Source organism: Lygodium microphyllum, chromosome 3, assembly GCF_053477565.2.
Source record: "Lygodium microphyllum isolate KBCC chromosome 3, Lygodium_microphyllum_v1.1.10, whole genome shotgun sequence".
Classification (NCBI taxonomy): Eukaryota; Viridiplantae; Streptophyta; class Polypodiopsida; order Schizaeales; family Lygodiaceae; genus Lygodium; species Lygodium microphyllum.
In genome coordinates, this window is record NC_141137.1 from 110,856,244 (window position 1) to 110,878,422 (window position 22,179).

The 22,179-nt window shown below is 41.2% G+C and overlaps 1 protein-coding gene across 1 annotated transcript; it reads left to right on the forward strand.

The window, feature by feature from the left end:
• The first annotated feature begins 1,465 nt into the window (after positions 1–1,465).
• LOC148038748 (uncharacterized) lies at positions 1,466–4,400 on the forward strand. Its single transcript, XM_087675466.1, has 4 exons — positions 1,466–1,649; positions 1,875–3,002; positions 3,704–4,111; positions 4,204–4,400. The coding sequence occupies exons 1-4, from the start codon at positions 1,647–1,649 to the stop codon at positions 4,270–4,272; spliced, it is 1,608 nt and encodes a 535-aa protein (XP_087531592.1). The 5' UTR covers positions 1,466–1,646; the 3' UTR covers positions 4,273–4,400.
• The last annotated feature ends 17,779 nt before the right edge of the window (positions 4,401–22,179 follow it).

Here is a 22,179-nt window from a genome sequence, read left to right on the forward strand (position 1 = left end):
AGGTGTAGAGTCACAATCCAAATGCAATTTATAGTAGATATTCACAAGTCACACAAGTATAGGTTTCTCCTCAAAACATGTGGCTCCATATCTTAATATAGCCTTATAGATTTGAAAGTGGTCCTGTCACTCATTGCGAATTATAAGGCTTAATTGAGTCATGACCAAGCTTTTAAATCAATGCTAAAAAAAGCTATTGAGCATGGGAATTATGTTTGTGTGTCTTCTCACTTCATTCTACATATATGGATAGATGTATATGGTGACACCTTACCTAACGTTATTAGACTTCAGTTGCAACCTTGACCTTAATTCTTAGACTTCATCTTGACACCTTGCCCCAAGTTTTTAGGTATCGTTTGATGCCCAAAATGGCCATGACGCCCATTTTGGGCTTCAAATTTAAACACATCACACACACACACACACACACACACACACACACACACACACACACACACACACACGATATATGTAAATACTTGGAAATTGTAAAAAATCACGCGCTTAGTCACCCCCAAGCAAATTTCATTTGTACAAGTTTATATACTCAAGTTTACACATACTTGAATATATATATATATATATATATATATATATATATATATATATATATATATATATATATTTGGAGATTGTCAATAATCACATTAGCTAAGCACCTAGTCACGCCTAAGTAAATTTCACTTGCACAAGTTTATTAGTCAACTTTAATAGTGCACGAATCGTTTAATTGACCACTCTTACTTTGTGTTGAAACTTTAGGGAGCTTATGGAGTACCTCTCCACTTGGAGAAGTCCAAAGACATGGCAATCATTGATTGGTGGAAATCACGCTCCCTCTTAAGACTTATTTCTCTATCCTCTAAATAGCTATCTCACCTCAAACACACACGCACTCTCTCCTTGTTGGCACAAGCGGGGTCCTTGCATAGTCAATGCGTGGGTAGCCTTGGTTATTTCACACTCGCTTTTGTTTGTTTAAGACTATTGACTTTGGTGCAGTTTTGAATTCAAATCATGGATTAAGTAGTCCAACTATGTCTTACCCTTAGGTTGAAAAGATTAGGATGAAAACCAATCATAAAACATGAGAAGTGGGGCAACCCTTATGTCTTACCCTCTAAATGAGAAGTGGGGCAACCCTTAAAAAATTGAGGTCAAATGACAACCCTTTAAAAAGTGAGGTGTGGTTGCATCTGCAATGAGCCTCATACCACACTCTCACTTGACTTCGCCGAGTCTCTCCTTTTCTTCCTCTCTCTCTCTCTCTCTCTCTCTCTCTCGCGCGGCGATTTAAGCAACGTGCGCTTAGCAAGGTCGACAATATAAAACAGCGCCTCTAAAACATCTTTCCACTCGAAAGCGCTCTCTCTCTCTCTCTGGTTTCAGCAAGGACCGACTATATAAAACAGCGCCTATCTCATCTTTCCACTCTCAAGCTTTAAGCTTAAGCTCGCTCTCTCTCTCTCTCTCTCTCTCATTTCCCATCTCATCTCGACCCTCCACGTCAAGAGTTTTGCTGCCATCTTTCCTTTCAATCTATTCCTCTGCATTCATAATCTTACCCCCGGTTCAAATTGGTCAACAATCGATCACCAGCACCTGCTAGCTCCACCCGCAAGCGTCGATCATCATCATACAATATGGTGCGCTGCTCATACTCTGGAGCTTTCGTCCGCTCAATTGACGCTTAATCTACTTTATAACTACCTCATCAATTTTCTCATCCCCGCATTCATCGCTATTCTTACCATTAATGCTTATTGATCTTAGCATCAATCTGTGGCTAATTTTAGGAACCTTATAGCGCACTTATTGTTAGCATCAATTTGCTCCTAACAAGGAAGTACTGTGTTGCTATAATTTCACAGCAAAATGATGATGAACGTACGCTCGCGAGAATCAGGCAGCTGCTTCAGCTGAATTCACAATCGGAATTCGAGACTGAAGTAGCAGCTGTATTAAGGTCGGATCACCTGGATATGGAGCCATCTTCACAGGCCATCACTGGCCCAAGCTGCCACGTCCTTGATGGAGTAGTAATTGGAGGGCCGGAATTAGGAGTGATGACTTCGGCTTCAGCAATTAATCATGGACAGCTGCTCGATGAAGACGCAGCTCTAATGCATCTGTTACACGGGCACGTGATGCAGCAGCTGGCAGGGAGTACGCCACCTCTGATCTCCTCTTCCACCTCCTCCTCGCCAATTACGCCCCCAATTTACACTAATCATCCCTCAATTTTCACTGATCCACTTCAATTCCGGGGCTCCGCTGCCACTACTAACATTCCGATGGATGATTACAACAGTACTGCGCAGCTGATCTCCTTGATTAATGCGAATTACTCCGCAAGCTGCTGCATGAGCAGTACTGCGAGTGCGCCAGCAGCAGCCAGCGTGATGAATAGGTACAACTGCCCCGGACTAGAGTATCTTCCTTCCCCTCTCACTAGATCATATTCGAGTACCGCAAGTGAATCTCTAACAATACTACAGCCCAGTATTCATGTGACGTCCGAATTAATGGTTGGTGATCAACAGCAGATCATGTGGCCGCGTGATCATGCAGCCAGCAGCAACGCAAGTAATCACAGGCATTCCAACGAATCTGCATTTCATCGATGGATCGGCAGGGATCAAATGCTGATCAGTACTAATACGGCAGGCGATCATTATCGGGGCATCAATGCTGGGAGGGGTTGTTCTTATGGGAGGGGCTCCTTACTGAAGAGATGTCTGAGGGAGGTGGTTCCATGGATGCGGATGCACATGATGATAATGCAACCTGGAATGGGGGACATGGCGGCGGCAATGATGGGCAGCCCCCGTTCTTTCTCAAGTGCCAGCGACCCCCAGCACCCTACTAATTTGGGTAGTGGCCAACAACAAGAGGAGGCTGCCCGTCAACACATGATGGCCGAGCGCAACCGCCGCCACAAACTCAATGAGCATTTCAAAACCCTCAAATCCCTCATCCCACCAATCCACCAGCCCAAGGTAAATCTTAACCCTTTGAATACGTGCAAGTGGCAAGAGGATTCCTTTTAAAAATATTCTAATTGAACATATAATACTAAATGTGGATTCAAAAGAACAGATAAGAAATGACATCATAACCGCATACGAAACATGTGTGCCTAGGCTGACAAACATATGGTCACGAATGGATGGCTAATGGATATATGGATGAGTGTTTGTTTATTACAATAAAAATGACATTTTGGATCAAAGCTTTGCCTTTTAGAATGGAATTAAAAAGAGCTACCACAAAGACTTTCAGTTTGTGACACAAAAAGCTTATTCTAATGGTGGTTACAAGATCTCAAGAGTATAAAAGTACAAGAAAAGAGCTAGTCTATTCAAAAACCATAAAGAGTTTTTATATCCCATGTGAAACATTGGGGACACACACACACACACACACACATAGAGGCGTGTGTAATATCCTTGGGTAATTCAATGAATGTATACCCTCCATATCACGTGTGTTCAAGGCTTATTTATAAATATCCTGAATAAAACATAATATTTTTCTATTCAATGTATAAGTAACCCTTTTATATATGGGACCCTTCTGTATGTAAAAATGTGTAAAAATGGTATTTTAAAATTCCCTTTTGTTAAATCTACATGATACATACATATATTTTTGACTAACCTTCCCAAGGTAATATCCATTCTTTTTGTTACTATTGCAGAGAGATAAAGTTAGCATACTTGAAAATGCCATACTTTATATGAGACAACTTCAAGATCTTATTCAAGACCTTCAAGAGAAAGCTAGTACACCTATGATTGCAAGAGAAGATGCCACACCTTCCAAAATGGGCTCAAATGTATGTGGAAACAACTCAATTGATGATTCGAGAGATAGTCTACAAGCTCAATCTCAAAGATCACTAATCATAAGTAGCATTGTGGATAGTAATCCACCTTTGTTTAAACTCGAGCTAGATGTGACACTTCCATCGGTTGATCAAGTCAACATAACCATGGTGCATGTTCATAACATCCTCCAGAGTTTGAAACTTAGTTCTGTTACTTCAAATACAAATTTTAATTTTGCAACAAGACAACTCAAAGCAAGTATCTATGCACAACATGAGGTATTGTTCTATCTACCACTCAACTAGCATTACATCCATTATTTAGCATTGATAATAAACATATTAATTGTTTTATGCTTTTGGAAATGTAGAATCATGTTGGGAGTAGTCTACCAAGCCCGAAAGATATTGAAGCCGAGTTTCTAAAACAACATCTATGAATGCATGTATTGGCAATTATAAAAATCCAAACCCAAGAAGGGAGCTTATAAAGTCCTTAACATTTCTTTCATGATGCCTCTACATGACCTTCACTTGAGTTGTCGAATATTTCATTACCCTTGTTGCAAATGCCATAACCCCTAAAGCATTTGTAGAATATAATTTATTTTCCTACTAATAATTTTGGAATTATGAAATTTGACTAGTCATATTCGATTCTTAACTAATAAGCTTAGTTTCCAAGTTACCTAATAGCATCTATGAATTTGATCCAATCACACACACACAGACATGCATGCTCTCTCTCTCTCTCTCTCTCACTCACTCACACACACACACACACACACACACACACACACACACACACACACACACACACACACACACACACACACACACACACACACACACACACACACACACACACACACACACACACACACACACACACACACACACACACACACACACACACACACACACACACACACACACATCATGCAAGAAGTTTGTGTCATTACATCATGTGTGCAAAATGACTCCTTGAGATAATGAGCCATATAAACAAAACATAAGCTTTTTGAGAGTTATATAATATCACAAATGAAAAGTTGAAGCATAATAGCTTATGAGACCAATAAACAAGGCAATGCCAAGATTGAAGATGATAATTTGCAAAAAAGTTAGCAATATTTCCTTTTGAATAATCTAGATATGATAGAATCATTCCAATGATCCTCCCTTCTCAATTTTGTGCCTCTATGCCCATCAATTGTGTATAAACCATGCATGTATAGTTTTCAATGTTGTGTGCATATTACTTAGTAAGATATTGTTTGATGATATTGAATATATAGTTGGGTGATTTTTAAATTTCCATGCCATTAAGGTATTAACACTTAGCACACAATAAGGTCTTTATCTGAATATGTTAGTGCCATACGAAAAGCATCTCATCAATGTATAAACAAAACAACCACCTTCCTAGATACATGCTTAACATTCTAGAGGATCTCAATATGGGGATAATCTCCATGTAATTCAAACATGCACATTTTGCAAACATGAGAACACCATTAGCAAGGAAAATTAGCATGTCAATTTTGATGTGCATCCTATCTACATAAGAAATGTCTCTTCTAAATGTGCAAGATTTACTTGAATGTATGTGCTTTTGATTTGGCCCACCTTTATAAGAACACATGCTTGCAATCATAGAGGATCTAAATAAGTATATTGATAGCCATCATATTGTTAATATACATTGTTAATGCTCACAACATGATGAGAACATAACACGTTACATATAACCACTAGTTTTTCACACATGGGATCACAAGTTTTTTTTCCTGGATGCCCACAAATAACTTTGAATTCCAAAAGCTGCATTTGGAAAATAGTATTAGCCAAAATATTGACCAATTGGCCAATAGGGCCATTGATTGAATTATCTCCACAATATTGATTCACCTACTTTGTGAGTCGAAATTTGGAAGGTTCACATGCTAACCTCTATTGACACTTAACATATCTTCTACATAGGCCTAGCAAGGACAATAATGTTAAGGAAATACCCATATAATCGCATACATTTAGCCTAATTACAAATCCCTTGTATATATACTTAGAATATTTTTGAAGCCCTAATATAGAATTTCTCTTTGTATTGATGGGTCTTGATATGTATACTTATTGACTATAGAAGAATCTTTATATTTAAATCCCATTTCCATTACTTGCTAAGCATCTTCTCTTATGATTTAAGAACCCCTCCATGGAAGATATGTATGGCCCATAAATTTGTACTAGGTTATAGTAGCTTAAAGACCATTGAGAGCACTATTTAAACTTTTGATACACTACAACATATGAAGGTTATATTGACAACAAATAAGACAAAAGTAGGCACAAATTTGTTTCAAAATGTTAGATGCCACCATCAAACTATGCATAAGTGAAAGCTTCAATCTCAGTACATCAGTATAAGCATTGCAATTATCAATGCATATATTGACCCATATGTTGGCATATATACCAATCAAAATATTGATGTATGCATAGAATTGTTCTTGTGTATATACCAATGTGTGTATAGAATCATTTTGATGATTGATATAATGAGAATGTAGAGGAAAAAAAACCAAGGATCTAGCCCTTGTAGAGGCTAGGTCCTTGGTGTCCAAATCTACTCTCTTGTCATGTATACATAGAGAATTTGTTGCCTTATTAAAGATACAAAGAACTATGTAAAGTAGTTAATCTTGGTAAGAGATATAAATGAGGATAGAATCTTGGCATGTGAGCTAAGGGACTAGCTATCAACATACTCCTATCCCTCATATGGTTACACAAGCAACTTGTGCCACAAAAAGAAGTCTAGTCTAGTTCGAGTGAAGAGGATGAGATGAGTTCAAGTGAAGATGAGAGAAAGGCTAGTGCAAGTGAAGAGGAGAGCGAGTCTAATGATAGTTGAGAGGTGCTTTGATGCAAGGAGAAAAGGAAAAATATTAGAAAACACCCCATATGCTATTGATATTGTAAAGGGCTCACTACAAGATATAGACCTTATACCGACGTTTAAAGCGATGAAAATACAAACAACAAAATTTGCCCCCGTCGTCGCAAAAAGCGTCGTTATTGACGATGCCATAGAAACGTCGCTATTGGCATTGCTATATGCATCGCTATGCATATAGCGACGCAACCAGTAAATTTGCGACGCACATAGTGACGTCAATAGCGATGCAAGCAGTAAATTTGCAACGCAAATAGCGACGGTAACATGGAATTTTTTTTTTTGTGGCAGGGCAGTAGCACTGTGTGCTGTATGAGAGCCATACAAAATAGTTTCTGCACTACTGCATACAAAGCGCTTGCAAACAAAAAGAATGTATACTAAAATCATAAAACTGATACATGAAATAAATACATGATCACATAAAGTACGATTGGTACAATCATGAAAGGATATCACTAATATATAAAAAATGTCTACATAGATCAAGCGACTAAAAACTAAAGGTGTGTGAGCTCCAAGGATCCAAGGGCGAGCTACAAATCCTCGTCCCCCGAAAGCTCGTCCCGCCGCAAAGGAGCATTGAACGGATTCTGCAGAAAAAGAAACAATACATCAATCCACCATACAATAATGCATTCAAATATCTCATGATAACTACGGACAAGAAAGATGAGTGACTTACAGGGCCGCCGCGTCTATACAATCGGTCGATTAATGCATTGAGATCGTGCCTCTCTGCATATCGAGTCTCAAGGCCTTGCGGATCGCGATTTGTAATGGAGTGCTGTAAAGAAAACAAAATGCTAACTGTTAGAAACATGATTGTCAGTACAAAGAATATTTCAAAAAAACAAACAAGCAAAACAAAAGAGAAACTTACAAAGTCCTCCAAATATGTCCTGTGGCCGCCACTCCCAAGATGATGGACCACTCCGACCTCGAGTCGTGCCCTCGCCGCCTCCCGCTTCTGACTCCAACCTCTTGCCGAATCTGTAGCCTCCTCCCTCAGTCGGCGCCAGTCGTTTGCATCTAACCACTCGGGCTTTGCAGTCCCACTCTTGATTGCCTTGCGTGCGTCGGATCGTCTATGTGACATGTATGCACGCATGCAATCCATCATCCAGCCCGTAGAGAATCTATCTGCTGCAGCTGGCACCGGAAACTCCTCGTGCAAGGATGCTACTATGTAGTCCTTGCTCCCCTCCGGTATGTTCTTCCAATGATCCAGGACGTTGTGCCGAAAAACTTGTTGGCACAACTCTCTCATGCGAGCCATCACCCTCCTCCCCTCATCATTCATGATGATGGCTCCTGACCTACTATCAACCAGGTATCCATAACCCCTAGGAGTCTGCCTAAGATGGGTCCTCTCCCATCTCCGTCCACGCTCTTGGGCATAACCAGGAGACCCCTCTACATCCGGTGTACCGACGGGGGTAACCTCTCTCGGAGTGGCACTCAAAGGGGTGCCACCAAAAGGGGTGCCACCTGCTGCTGACGGCTGCGCAAAAGCCGGAGTAACTGGAGTAGACTTCCCCACAGGTGTGACAAATCCTGGAGGTGATGCAGCTCCAGCTGAATGACGAGACGGAGACACCACATCCGTATCTCCACAGCAGCATCCCCCTGATCCCGATGCAGTCCCTCCCTCTGGCCCAAGTCGTGAGCGTCGAGATCGTCTGCTCGAAGCTGAAGCATCTGATCGCGCTGAAGCAGATCTAGCAGAACGCCCTAACGAAGAACGAGACAGCTCCTGGTCTGCCATCTCTCTGAATCTCGCGAGCTGGTCTGGAGACATGCGTGCCATCATGTCCTGAAACTCCTCATCGCTCATCCCTCGACTCATCCTGAAAATGTCACCTGCATAGATAAAAAATGGTGTTAGAATAATCAATTTAAACTATACAAAGCACAGTAATATAAATCATTTTTAAAAAATCCCTCTTAAAATGCATATCTTATGTACCTTTATGGAAGATCTAAACAACGAATTGAGTAATATAATTCTCCAAGAATGAAGTATCCTATGGTCCCATGTTAATCTCCTGACACAACTCTGCATACACTGGAAGGTCGATAGACATGTCACCACAAAAGAATGAGTATGCCTCGTTCTCAAAAAATTCTTGGACTCCTGTATTTCCATCATTGTTAGCCGATGCGGGCTCCAAGCTTGCGGCGGCCTCCACCCCTTGTAATATCGACCCCTCTATTTGCATATTATCTTCATCTATGCTCGTAACATCGCTTTGATCATATACTCTTGCATTTCGAGGAGTTGAAGGTATAACATACCACCATTGAGGTTGTCGGGGGTTTGGATAGAAGATTACCTGTTCACAAACACGTACAAAGCGAGTTCAAACTATTGTGACATAAACCATGTCGTATAACAATTAGCAAGCAAATGACTCTATGCACCTGTTCACAATGGGTTGGCAACACAAAGGTGTCGCGCAAATCCGTCCATTTTTTTTCGGAATCTATTTCGAGAAATCCAAATGGACCTCGTCGAACTGTTGTACGAGCTCCTCCAAGTACCACTTTGAACCACTGCACATCGAATAGTATCATGGAGAAGCTACATTAATCCACCGTAATAATACTTTGCAAGTTCCCAAAATACTCCATCTCATCCACAACCATGTTCGGATCCGTTGCTCGTCGCTGGCTCTCTTGCTCAAACCTTGCCATGACACCACAGTCCATTGTGGAGCGCATTTTGTCAATACGCTCCACGCGAAAATGCCGTCCGCGCGACCACACTGTACTATATATTTTGTACTGTACATTGAAACACTCAAATTAGATGTCGCATATAAAATTTAGATACGACATATTCTAAACCCCTCATCACCTTTGGACTACATCCCCTCGAGAACTCCCACTCCTCCATTGAGACCTCTGTCCCTTCGCTGGATGCTGCGGTCAAGGCTCCATGCAACCATCGTGTTGACATAAACCGCGGCATCTCCTCCATACCTTCGGGATATCGAATCGGTCGATGACGCGTACTGCATCGGAATTCAGCTCGCGCTTCCTCTCGATCTTGCCTTGCAATCTGGTACTTGGCGAGCCACGTCTCCATGGAGGCATGGTGCAACATACAAAAGCGATTCACCTTCTCTTCCATTGAGGCATCCATTCTTTTTTCTACCCCATTTCCAACCACCACATCTCCAGTCAGTCTATCATTGTCCTTCAGCATCCATAGCATTTCATTGTTTGGTTCCACCATTGGTAGCCATTGTGAGATATGCACTAACGCCTCTGACATCAACCAACCTTCTGCCATGCTACCTTCTGGCTGAGCTCGTTGTTGCACAAAGCCTTTCAGGGTTTTCATGAAGCGCTCCAGGAAGAACATCCATCGCGTATGGACAGGTCCAACAATCTCCACTTCGTCCACAAGATGCACAAGAAGGTGGACTTGTATCGTGAGCATGCTAGTGGGCAGGTATTTCTCAAAGAGACAGACCGTCTCCACTGCTCCCCGCCTCGTGGATTCAATAGAGGACGCCTTAATCTCTTTCTGTGAGATCCATTGCACTAAAGTGGACAACTTGTAAATGGCCCCGCGAATTTCTGGAGTAAGGCATCCTGCAATCGCGATCGGTAGGACAAACTGCCACAAATGAGAAAGCATTATGAATAATGGCCACTTTTCGAATTGAAAAATGCCCACGCTAATTACAATCCATTCTGTTCACAAACCTGACATATCTTATGCCAATCATGGGATTTTAGCCCCGACAATTGGTCATCTTTAGAAAATGCGGACCTGAGAGAACGCATCATACCCGTCGGAGTGCGGATAGACTTGATTACTTGCTTCACAGTGCACTCTTCTTTGGTGGACAAAACCCAAGGAGCGCGAGGAAGCTGCACTCCCCCTTTAGCACTCGACTGCGGGGCCAAAGCGCCTCCATCTTACCTACCTCCTTCAAATCCATTCGTGACCCTTTAGTGTCTCTCTTTCCTGTGATGTGGTCCCATAGCAAGCTGCCCACATTCTTGAAAATATGCATGGGATCCAACAAGTGGTTGACCTGTAAGTGGGTCAAATATGGCAACTTGTAGAAAACTGAGAACCGTCGCATTCCATTTGGATATGATTTCGGGTTTACCATTTTTAGCTCGTACCAGCTTGTGGCGTTCATACATGTTGGAGGTCATCCAAGAAAACCTTCCCTGAGTTCATGATCCTCCGGTAAGAAAGCAGCGTGTCCTTGATATACCATCTTCTTCATGGTTCGTGACCTTCGGGAGTCTAACTGTGGCCCACACAATGGACATGCATGATAACATGAGGTAACCAGACCTGAAAGGCGAGCCACGACCTAGTGAATACTTGATTGAATGAGATAAAATATAGATATTACCAGCAAGAACGGAGGTCTGCTCACCTGAGCACTCTCCCAATCCCGGAAAGTCATGCATCGTCCACATGAGAATGGCTCGAATGTTGGCTGACCGCCGACCATCGCGCCTGCTCATATCTTGCACAGTGACCCCCTCCTTCCACAAAATCTTAAGCTCATCGACTAATGGACGAAGATACATGTCCATATTTTTTACTTTGTAGGGCCCTGGGACGAGCAAGCTATTGATGAGATGTCCTTTCTTCGTAGAAAGCCATGGAGGGATGTTGTAGTTGACAAGCACTATAGGCCACACACTGTAAGAAGTCGAGCGCATACCGAATGGGTTCACACCCATTAGGGCCAAAAACGCTTCAAAAAATGCACTTTTGTTAATCACGAGATTAAGGAAAGGGCCAAAGAGAGTTCGCCACGTGTGCAAGAATATTGTATTCTTGTCTCCTCTTTTTTAGAGATAGTGGAGTCCATTTCATGATTCTCTCTTCTTTTTTAGCCAAAACCCCTAAAGTCTGACATGTTTTGGAGTCCCAAAGACGATATTTACTTACAAATATGACAAAATACGTGACAGAGATGTGATGAAATTAATAATGAGTTTTTTGAAAGTCGGGAGATCTTTCAATATTATTTTTGGCGCCCAATACATACTCATTTGGGTTCTTGGCGCTACTTTTTAGTTCATTCACCCCTCTTTGAGCTTCTTTCTCTGCGCTTTCATTCTTTTCATGGCTTTCTCCAGGTGCCCTTCTCGTTTAATACACTCTTGCACAGTCTATAGCCAGGGAGTAGATGGAAATTTTGAGCCCAAAACCTTTGCTGTAAACGATTGGGTTACCTGCTGCCATCTTGCAAGGGCTCTCATAAGGTGAAAAGAAGAAAACGAGAAGATATAAAACATCACTGGAAGGGGCGTATCATTGCCTTCAAAATTATGCCCGAAGGCTGGTTTGTCAAGGTGCAACATGTTTACATGGCCAAGGATATGCACTTGCCTCCAAACGAACGTGTTCCCCAACAAACACATTGTAAGTTATAAGTTGAATAACGTATATAATTCTTTTCCATTTATGCAAGTTCTAACAAATGGTTCGTCATTGTAGATATCTTTCCATCAACAAGTATTGAATGGCAACCTGTGGAAAGCCTAAGTGGGACTTTCCATGCCATTCATAAGGTATTGGCAGACATTATTTATGCCGATCAAACTGTGTCTTTTTATAGTGAATGCAAGGTTTTTATATATTATGCACAGTATGTGGTTCCCTCTAAAGCGGATAGGTATGGGAATATCGAAGATTTGCCATTGCCAAGTCTTTCATCTCTAAACTGGGAGATTCCTGACAAGGTAATGGTGCAGAGTTTTAAATTCAAAATATCTCAGGATATTAAAAAGTCCATGACAGCTGGAAGGATCTCAAGAAGAATACGTTTATCATGGTTTGTACCCCTCCATATCTTCGTGGCTTGCTTCAAAACAGCAAATTTACAAAGAACGAAGGTATCCTGGCTAAGTAGAAACTTTTCGGAAGAGGATTTGGACAACACTATAGGGACGCATTGGAAATCTAGAGAGTGCGACCATAAGGGTGATATCTTGAGGTGCAGTGCATGCCCTCAATCCTTGGCTTTGGCTTACAGTATCCCTCGCCAAACTCTTGCTTTGGGCTTTGATTACAGGAGATACAAACTAAGATTGGGTATTTGGGTTCCCTTGGATTCCGATACAGATTACACACCATATAAACTTGCGGTGCACGTTTTGCTGCATGAAGAAGTAAGAGGTGAATGTTACTTCCAATTGGAGTCTGAAAGATGTGAGGGATACCTTGGAATTGCTAGACAATACATCCCCTAGATATAAGTTTAAAGTGAATGATGTAACAATTGGTAAAAGAGCCGAGCGCTCTTTCTTTTGTACGATATATTTTTTAATGGGAACTCATAAGCTATCATGAAGCAAGTTGCCTTTCGAATGTGTATAAATAAAATGTACATTACATTCGATTTACAAGTGAAAATTTTCATTACACAATGAGGTACAAAAATTGCATAAAAATGTACAAAGCCAAAATAATAAGGCTCGTGTATGCTTATGTTTGCTATTTTCATTCTTTATCGATTTCTTCAAAGATATTTTTTCTCACAGGGCCTTTCTTTGATTGTTGAAAAAATTTCACCTTTACAGGTAGTCTCTTTTCTTGGGGCTTAAGAGGGGATGGATCAAATTTAAGAGGAGAGAGCATTGGCATTCCTTTTTTCTTAGACTCTGCAGCAGTGGTCCCATTGCCTTTGCCCTTGCCCTTACCTTTACCATTGCCATTGTCCTTACCCTTTCCCTTGCCCTTTCCCTTGCTTGTGCCCTTGGCCATTGAAGTTTTGGGAGGAAGAGGGGAGTCAGGATCATATGGTGTGATTGCCTTGTCCAGAATCAGCTTGATGCATCTCTCCCTTATCCACCAAACATATGATTCAGGATAGTCTCTACACTGTAAGAATAAATGTTATAAGTTAGTGAAAAGAAATCATGATAAGGGTTACACAAACATAAAATGAAATTAACTTACATTCACTCCTTCTATTTGTAACAACTTTGAATCCACTGTTCTGCAAATGTTTGAGATAACTCTCCATCCACAAGAATGCGCATCGCTTTGCAATGGAACTTCTTGTAGAAGAAAAGTATAAGGCCTTTGAGGATCAGCAAGATCCTCGTATGTTGTATCCAAAAATGTAGAAATGAGTCTACCAGCACTGCAAAAGGAAGCTTTGTAAGTTCAAAATATTCTTTATAAATAAAATCAAAGTAAGTAATTTTCTTTCAACATACATTCGTGCTTGACCATGAACACCGCTGAGAGAATTCATAAAGATAATTTCCCTTGAAAGACAATTAATGTAGATGAGACTCCAATGCCCTCTGCAAATTCATAAAAGAGGTGAGTAGAAGGGTGAAAGCAAATGAATATAAATTTTCCTCTACAGAAAAAGAAAAATACCTTTCTACATAAGGGAAAAAGATGTGGTAATTTGTCACACTATCGAAGCTACGAAAAAACGGTGAAATATTAGAACCAGATTTTGCAAAAAGTTCCACAGAGAGAAGTGGATCAACAATGTATATGGTTCTTCGGATATCGAGAGTGAGAGAGGAGACCAATGCCCTGCAGACAATAGCAAAAGCTATTCAATACAAATTTCATCCAAAATATACTTGAACCTATAAGACTTAACTTACGCAAAAAAAAATATAAACCTTACCTTATGCAACAAAAAACCATGGAGTCAGATAGTTGGACATCCCTTTTTTCCAACATGGGCTTGTCCTCGGGAGATATACTAAGATATTCCTCCTCAGGTTCCGCAGAAACATTCACAAGAATCTGCCCATACACTTTGCCCATCCTCTCGCTGTTGACGGGAGCAAGTGATGCGGCTTTCCTCTTGTAAACATCGTCTTCAGTTTCAAACACCTCCTGATTTTTTTCACTCAAGAAAGCCTCCTACTGGGTGGCATCCCTTGTAGAGTAAAGGTGAGTAACATCCTCAACATTTAGCTTTTTCTCTTTCCTGGACAATTTTGGGGGAATGTTAAGGATTTCAAGGGCTTTTTGATCATTGGAAGGCAAGGGCCTCAGCACTTTGTCAAACCTATACCTGACTCTGCTGATGATGCTGAAATCTTTATTCATAAGGGTGATCCTATGAGCATGGGCGGCAGCAATGTAAGCGTCGTTAATGAAATCAATAACAAAATCTTCTACGGCCTCTTGCAGGGCAAGAATGGCTGAGAGTTGCCACTTCTTATTTAGACCAGAGACAGTTGCCACTTGAGACAATCTATCAGAGATCTCTTTAACGACCCTTATAAAAGAAGCTTTTGGAATGACATGCTGTGTAGCTCTCTGGGCTTTCCTGATCTCACTGAAACATCTCTGCATATAGAAGAACCTGGACTTCCTCTTTCTCTTTTGTGGCTTGGGAGGTTCAGTGGCTTCAGCAGATGTAGGCTCAGGTGCCATTGTAGGGAATGAATCTTTCACAGGGCAAGCCTCACCCTTTGCTTCCTCAACTTCAAGAGAAGAAACATTTATAGAAGATGTTAGGCCAACACCTGGTGTAGGGGGGATTTCTGTTGTAAAATGCTCTGGGGCCTGTGATGGACCAGCTTCAGGAAACTTGGAAGAGGGCTCCTCCTCAGATTCATCAAATTTTAACTTTCTTCTACCCCCACTGTCCTTCCCATCCAGATACACTCTTCTTGCAGTTTGCTTTGTCCTTGCCATCCAGAAAAGCAAAAATAACAACCAGAAGGACAATAACTGAAATAGTAAAAATCTGTAAACCCAACAGGCTAATTTGCGCGAAAAGGGACGAAATGAGCAATTCCGATACGGCGCGATATGAAAAAAATGAGCAGAATGGATTAGCGCCCTCGCTCCGTATTGAAGACCACAATGCCGATACGGCGCGATATGGAGGAAACCAAGACAGCGTATGGACGCCCTCGCTCCGTATTGGCAATGACACAAGGGTGAGACCAAAATGCTGATACGGCGCGATATGGAGGAAACGAAGACAGCGTATGGACGCCCTCGCTTCGTATTGGCAATGACACAAGCAGAATGTTAATAGACCTGTTCCGTATTGGTGAGACCAAACTGCTGATACGGCGCGATATGGAGGAAACGAGAACAGCGTTTGGACGCCCTCGCTCCGTATCGGCACACCTGGTTTTGACTAGCGAATAAAGGACTCAGCCGAAAGACCACCGATACAACACGAGAGATAAGAAACAGAGAAGATGCAAGTCTTGTATCGCACCGTATCGGCAAGCAAGGCGGAAGAGCTCGAGAAATGAAAAGTGTACACGTAGGAAAAATAACCACTTATATACCCACGTCAATCATGACACGTGTCGGACACGTGTCCGATGCTGATTGTGCCACGTATCTGCATTTATGGTCCGTATGCTACGTGTCAAGTAACGATCGGTCCACTTGTTTGCCACGTGGTTATTGGCCACGTGTTGACCAACGGCTACTGCCACGTGTCGGAGACCAACGGATACTGCCAGGTGGCATAATTCCGCGCCTACATAAGGGTGTGTCCCTTATCCGTACTGGTTTTTTTGGGACCTCTGTTTGTTATCCTAATACGGCGCGAGAGCGACTGTTTGCCTTCTTCGCTTTCCTCTCTTCGCGTCGTTTTGGAGGTTCTGCAGAGTCTTCTTTCAGCTCTCCTCTCAAGCTCATTCTGCCCAAGCTCGTGTGACCACCGTTGTGGCTCTCTCGCTTCTTGCTGGAATCACCGATACGGCACGAGGGGGCCTATCCAATCATTTCTCTCTTATCGCGCCGTATCGGCAGAAGTTGTAAACATGTCTGAACCCATAGAATTCCTAGGATCCAAGGTTTCTCCAGGAACTGGTAAAAGAAGAAGGCTTTCAAAAGGCTCAAGGGCATCAACATGCGATGAGCCTGTGCATTCTTTTTCCTCTCCATCCTCTGCCACCAGTGTGAGAAGGCCAAGTACATCTCCAGGGAAGCGAACGTCGGTAGTGAGAGGTCAAGGAGTATCAGAGCTCACTGATATCACTCCATCAGAGAGGCTACTTGATTTCATGCTTCAGAATGGAATGGATCTCTCATTCTATGGAGTTGTGAAAAATGTGTTTAATCTTGATTGGGAACTTGACAAAGTTCTGAAATCTTGTGAAAAATATATTGTGGAGGACTTTTTGGAGTTTGAAAATCTTGCAGGTCCTTCTGTTGAAGTTGGCACAATTGAATATGTCCATGTTCCCATTGGGTCAACAGGAAATGAAAAGTCAGTATTTACTAAAAAGTGCAGTGCCCACTCTCTGGAGAGGTTTTATTCAAGAGACATATTTTGCTGCACTCATTCCAAAAACTGCAAGATGATGATAAAATATGCTGCTTTTATTGTTTTCACCCTTGTCAAATACCCTGTGAAAGCTGAGGAGCAATAGTTGGAAGGAGCAAAGTCTGCCAGCTTTTGCATGTTAGATGATCTGGTAGATGAAAAGGAAACAGAGGAGGTTGTAGATACAGATTTTGAGGCTTCTATTGCTGAGAATTTGGATGTTGCTCACTTCAAAGCTGAGACTATCATTGAGGAGAGCCAAGGAGATACAAACCCTCAACCTGATGAGAGTTATCACCATATTGTTCCTTCCCTACCATGTATACCTTTCAAGGACAAGGAGTACATTTTACTGTCAGATATTCAAAAACTTTTTAATCTCAGGGAAGATTATTGTCTTGCAATTATTGCAGAGGCTTCTGATGCTGCAAATGGGATAATTGACACAGAAAATGAATCAAAGGAAGAGATTCTGAAACTTGATAAAGAAACTCTAGATGATAAGTTTATTGATGCTGGTGAGGCCCTCTCTCTTTGTTTTGAAAAGGCCAAAGAAGCTGAGAAAGAGTTGAGTATTACTGATGAGGACTTCGATCACATTCAAAGCGAACTCGGGATTTTCAATTTTGGAGGAGAGGAGTCTGAATATGTTAAAGAATTGACTAACACCAATGAGACAGCATCATCAATTAATTTATGGAATCCATTTAAATTGGAGTACGATGAAAATCAAGTGGTAAGATAATTTTGAATTTGCTTTTACACATTGGTAGGTTTACATTTCATGCTCATTCAGTATGGGTTTTATTTGCAGTTGGAGATTGCTGATACAGATAACTTCTTGGGGCGTGGCAAATGATCGAGAGCTGCTAGTAACACATTCAAAGACATTGCACTCGGCCACTACTTGGCTAGGATTGACCCTGATTCCTTTTTTGTACTTCATAGTAGTTTCTCAGAGGATGCAGCATGGCCCATACTTTGTATTAAAGCTCTTACAAGGCTTCTAGGTTTCTCAGGATTACAATATAATGCCCACAAAGTAATGTTTTTGGAAAAGACTGTAGCAATTAGGATTTTTGGCTACGGTCCAGGTTACTCTGCTTCTAGAGCAGGATACTTTTTGGCGTTTTCATCCTACGCCTTAGCTACAGACCGAACTGATGTAAAATCTATAGCTGGCTACAAGAGAAAAAAATTTCTACGTTATGGAGGAAAGATTCCTGAGGAGGAAGAGAATGTGAGAGTTTTGGAAAACTAGCTTTGTATATATTCTTTCTTATATATAAAAGTGCGATTGCTCATGTGTCATTGCCGTCTTTTATTTGCATTCTTTGAAGTTGTCGTCGAAAAAACAGTTGAATAGCTCCTCCAAAGCATTGCTTTTTGTAACTCCTCCCCCATGCCTTGTGCTTCGAAAATAACTTGTGCGTGCTTGATAGTGGGATTTTTCCATGCCTTGGTTACTATAAGTTGCTAAGGGGCCATGCTCCTCCACAAAGAAAGGTCCATGAATATGAAGAATATGCTGCAATACAAAGTAACACAAATTTTATACCAATTGAAAAACCTATCAAAATAAGCCCATATTAAATAATTATTACTTTACCAGATAAAAAGTGATATCTTTTTCTCCCCATGCCTCTTTTATCGCTTGAACAAGCTTTGTGATTGATCTTTTGAACTCTTCCGCATATGTATATGTTGTCTTATGTTGCATGAGGAGTTTCAGAAAAACATCAAGGTGTATCCAGACCTCCATTCTAAGAAACGCAAGCCTCGGCGTGCTTGCAACATTTGTTGTGATCTCACATAGCTCTCTCCAACACTCCCAAGCCGCATTCACCTGCCTTCCTGAATGGTTTCCTAAGAATCGTCTAGCTTTTGAGCCTCCCATAGAGACATCGGCCAAGATATCTCTTGTTTTTCCTGAAAGTATTGGATCCTTTCTCAAGTGAACTTGGCCCCCATGAAATCCCATTTTCGATAGCAATGCCTCGCATTTATCAATACACTCATCTGATAAAGATAATGGCTTAATGGAATATGCGTAGTCAAGATGCAACCTGAGAAGCTTATCGATTATTCTAATCTCTGCATGCAAAGTACAAATATGAACATTCTTAAGAGAGATGGAAAGAATGGGATCCTAGATGTCTTCTATGTTTTTAAATTTACTCAAATCTATAGAGTCTCTATTTGGGGCTCTTCTTACTGGTCGCAAACTACTCCACTCTTTGGATCCAATACTTTCCATGCAATAAATGCAAGGATATTTTGCATTTGCACCATTACATATTCCAAGCATACATTTGATAGTTTTCAAATCAGCACTCATATGCCATTCCACATTAAATTTACCAACCCCATCAACTACCAACATTTCACCTTCACTTTGAGACTTAATGATATTTGGAATACCTGTATGGTTGAACAACCATTTCAACGTTTGATGATTTTCAATTGGTACCTGGGCTGCACCAATCCACCAAATCTCCATCTCGGATTGGATCTTATGCAATGGAGCTTTGCCCTCGCCATTGCCATGGTCCAATGCCATGTTCATGAGGCAAATGCTAATTCTTTCCATCTTCTGTCCCTTTTGAATCTGTGCTTCATCCAACTTCAAGGCAAACTTTAGAACACCATAACTTTCTTCTACTGTGATTTTATACATGTGAACCATTGCAATTTGCACCTTTTTTAGATCAACCCATATATTGTTAAACTCATTGTAATAAAAAATTGCCTGTTTTTTTTGTTTTTCATAGGACATAGACCTTTCGATGTGAATGTAATCTCCAAAAACATGTGGAATCTTGCGATTCATGGAAATTCTTGCAGTCGAAACTGCAAGGGCTCGGGGCAATCCAAATATAGTTACCCTATTGCGTTTAAGATTTTTAAACCATAATCCAGAGATAGCACGATAACCTTTTCGACTTATACCCACAGTATCACATGTCTCTACGATTTCATTTGCTTTCACTGTGCCTTTTAAATCCTTCACTAACTCTCTCAGAGTTGGACCTCTCAAATCCACATTTTCTGGTGACTTAAGAATCCTCAAAATATCTTTCTTATTCATGGTTTCCTTCAAAAGTTTGATTCTTTCCTCATTCTCTCGGATATTTATGCCTAGTATGTTAGAGACATATTTCTTTGTAAGATTCAGTCTCCTTTTCTTTGCTCTCTCACACAAGCTGGTTATATTTTTTAATGGTCTCTTCCTCTCTCTAAATCCTACTGGAGTTTCTCTCAAGCGTGTTAGCTTATCCTGCAATGAATTGTTAACATTTTTCAAAATATCAATCTGACTTGTCAACTCTAAAATATTTGTTTGTGTAGTTTCTAGTGCTTTTTTCATTTCGTGCACTTGAGCTATATATGTGTAAGATGCAGAGTATAACCTCATACAGTAGCCAAGCATTCCATTGTAACCTTCTCCAGCATATCTTATATAGTCATGGACATTCAAAAAAGGAGGTGGTTTACCTGTAGAAGGATCCCTGGTATAGATATTTCCATCCACCCACAAATCTATATGCTTCATTCCTTGTGTTCGCAACCTGTTGGCTTCAATCTCATCTATCAATACTCGATGATGTATATTTCTCCAAGATGTGTAAGTCGGATCTAGCTGACTAGATAGCTTGTATTTACGTGTGCTTGCGCCTGTGTTATTTGAAGTAGTATTGCTAGACATTCTAGCAAATGAACCAAGCAAGAATCTCATAGTGATAGGAAGCAAGTGCAACAAAAGGAATGGTAAAAGAGAATACTGTGTAGAAAGAAAACGCGGGAGCAAACAAATGCGAAGTTTGTTCGAAAATCTCGAAAATACAAAATCTCTCGAGTTCCAAGACAATAAACGGCCGAAAAGGTGACCCCTGACCTGGATTAAAAGATGAGGGTAATTAATGGCCGACCTCTTCAATGAACCAAATATTCTCTCATTAATCACATCTGGGCAACCAAATTTAGAGGTTTTATTCTTCCTAAACCTCAACTAATTAGCAACTTAATCACTTTCTTACAAGTGCCATTTTTGAAGCGTTTTTGGCCCTAATGCCATCCATGGCGAGACCGAGCCGAAGATTCCTTGGCTCTCGCGCAAAGCCTGGGAAGGTAGAGTCAATGTGGCTCCATGTGCGCAAATCCGCTGATATTCGTTGAACTCCATCCATGGACCTATTCTGCACATGCCACGTTGTCAAGCTCGCCATGCCAGACGTGCGAAACATGTGGTTTATGCGGGGGATGAGCGGAAAGTGTCTGAGAACTTTTTGAGGGATGGTTTGCCCTTGCAAGTCTTGTCGATACTTGTGAGCACCACACTTTGGACATGTCTCCATAGTCTCGTATTCATCTCGAAACAGTATGCAGTCGTTGATACATGCATGGATGTTATTGTAGTCCATGCCAAGCTTCCATAAAACATGTCGTGCATCATCACGAGACTCAGGCATGGTATTTACAGGTGGTAATATATGATATTTCAATAACGTGAAAAAAATCATAAAACACCTTGAAAAAGCACAAATGTTTGCAATAATACTGTAAAAAATAATAATCAATGAAGCCTATGTGCAAGGTACCTGAATAACTCGGTCACACTCGTATCGCTCCAACCGTATTTTGCTTGCACACTTAAGAGTGCAAGCAATGTCTTCAACCGAGATACTCGGCACCCATCATATAATGGTATGGATGCTTCCTCTCTAAGCGGGTCAGATGTCTCAACATCCATGGGAATCAATGCATCAATCATTGCCTCCATCTCAGGCTCCAAGATTGTAGGTAGGTCGGGAAGGTTGTTAGATGGGCCTTGCGAGTGGTGGATTGGCTCCTCCAATCCATCCATCGCACGTCCACGAACTCTTCTAATTGGCCGCAAAGGGTGCACTCCCCCTTGGGTCGAGACATCACCCCCTGGATAGAAAATTTGCCAACAAGACCCAATCTTATTGTGTATGGTTTTCAATTAGCTTGCGAGTACAATGCATGATTAATATTAACTTCAAATTACCGTTTGCTAAAAATCCACAATCGCCTGATCAATGATCTCAGATTGAAACTCGCCAAATCGTCGTACGTGTTCTATAGACAATCGGCGTTTTTGT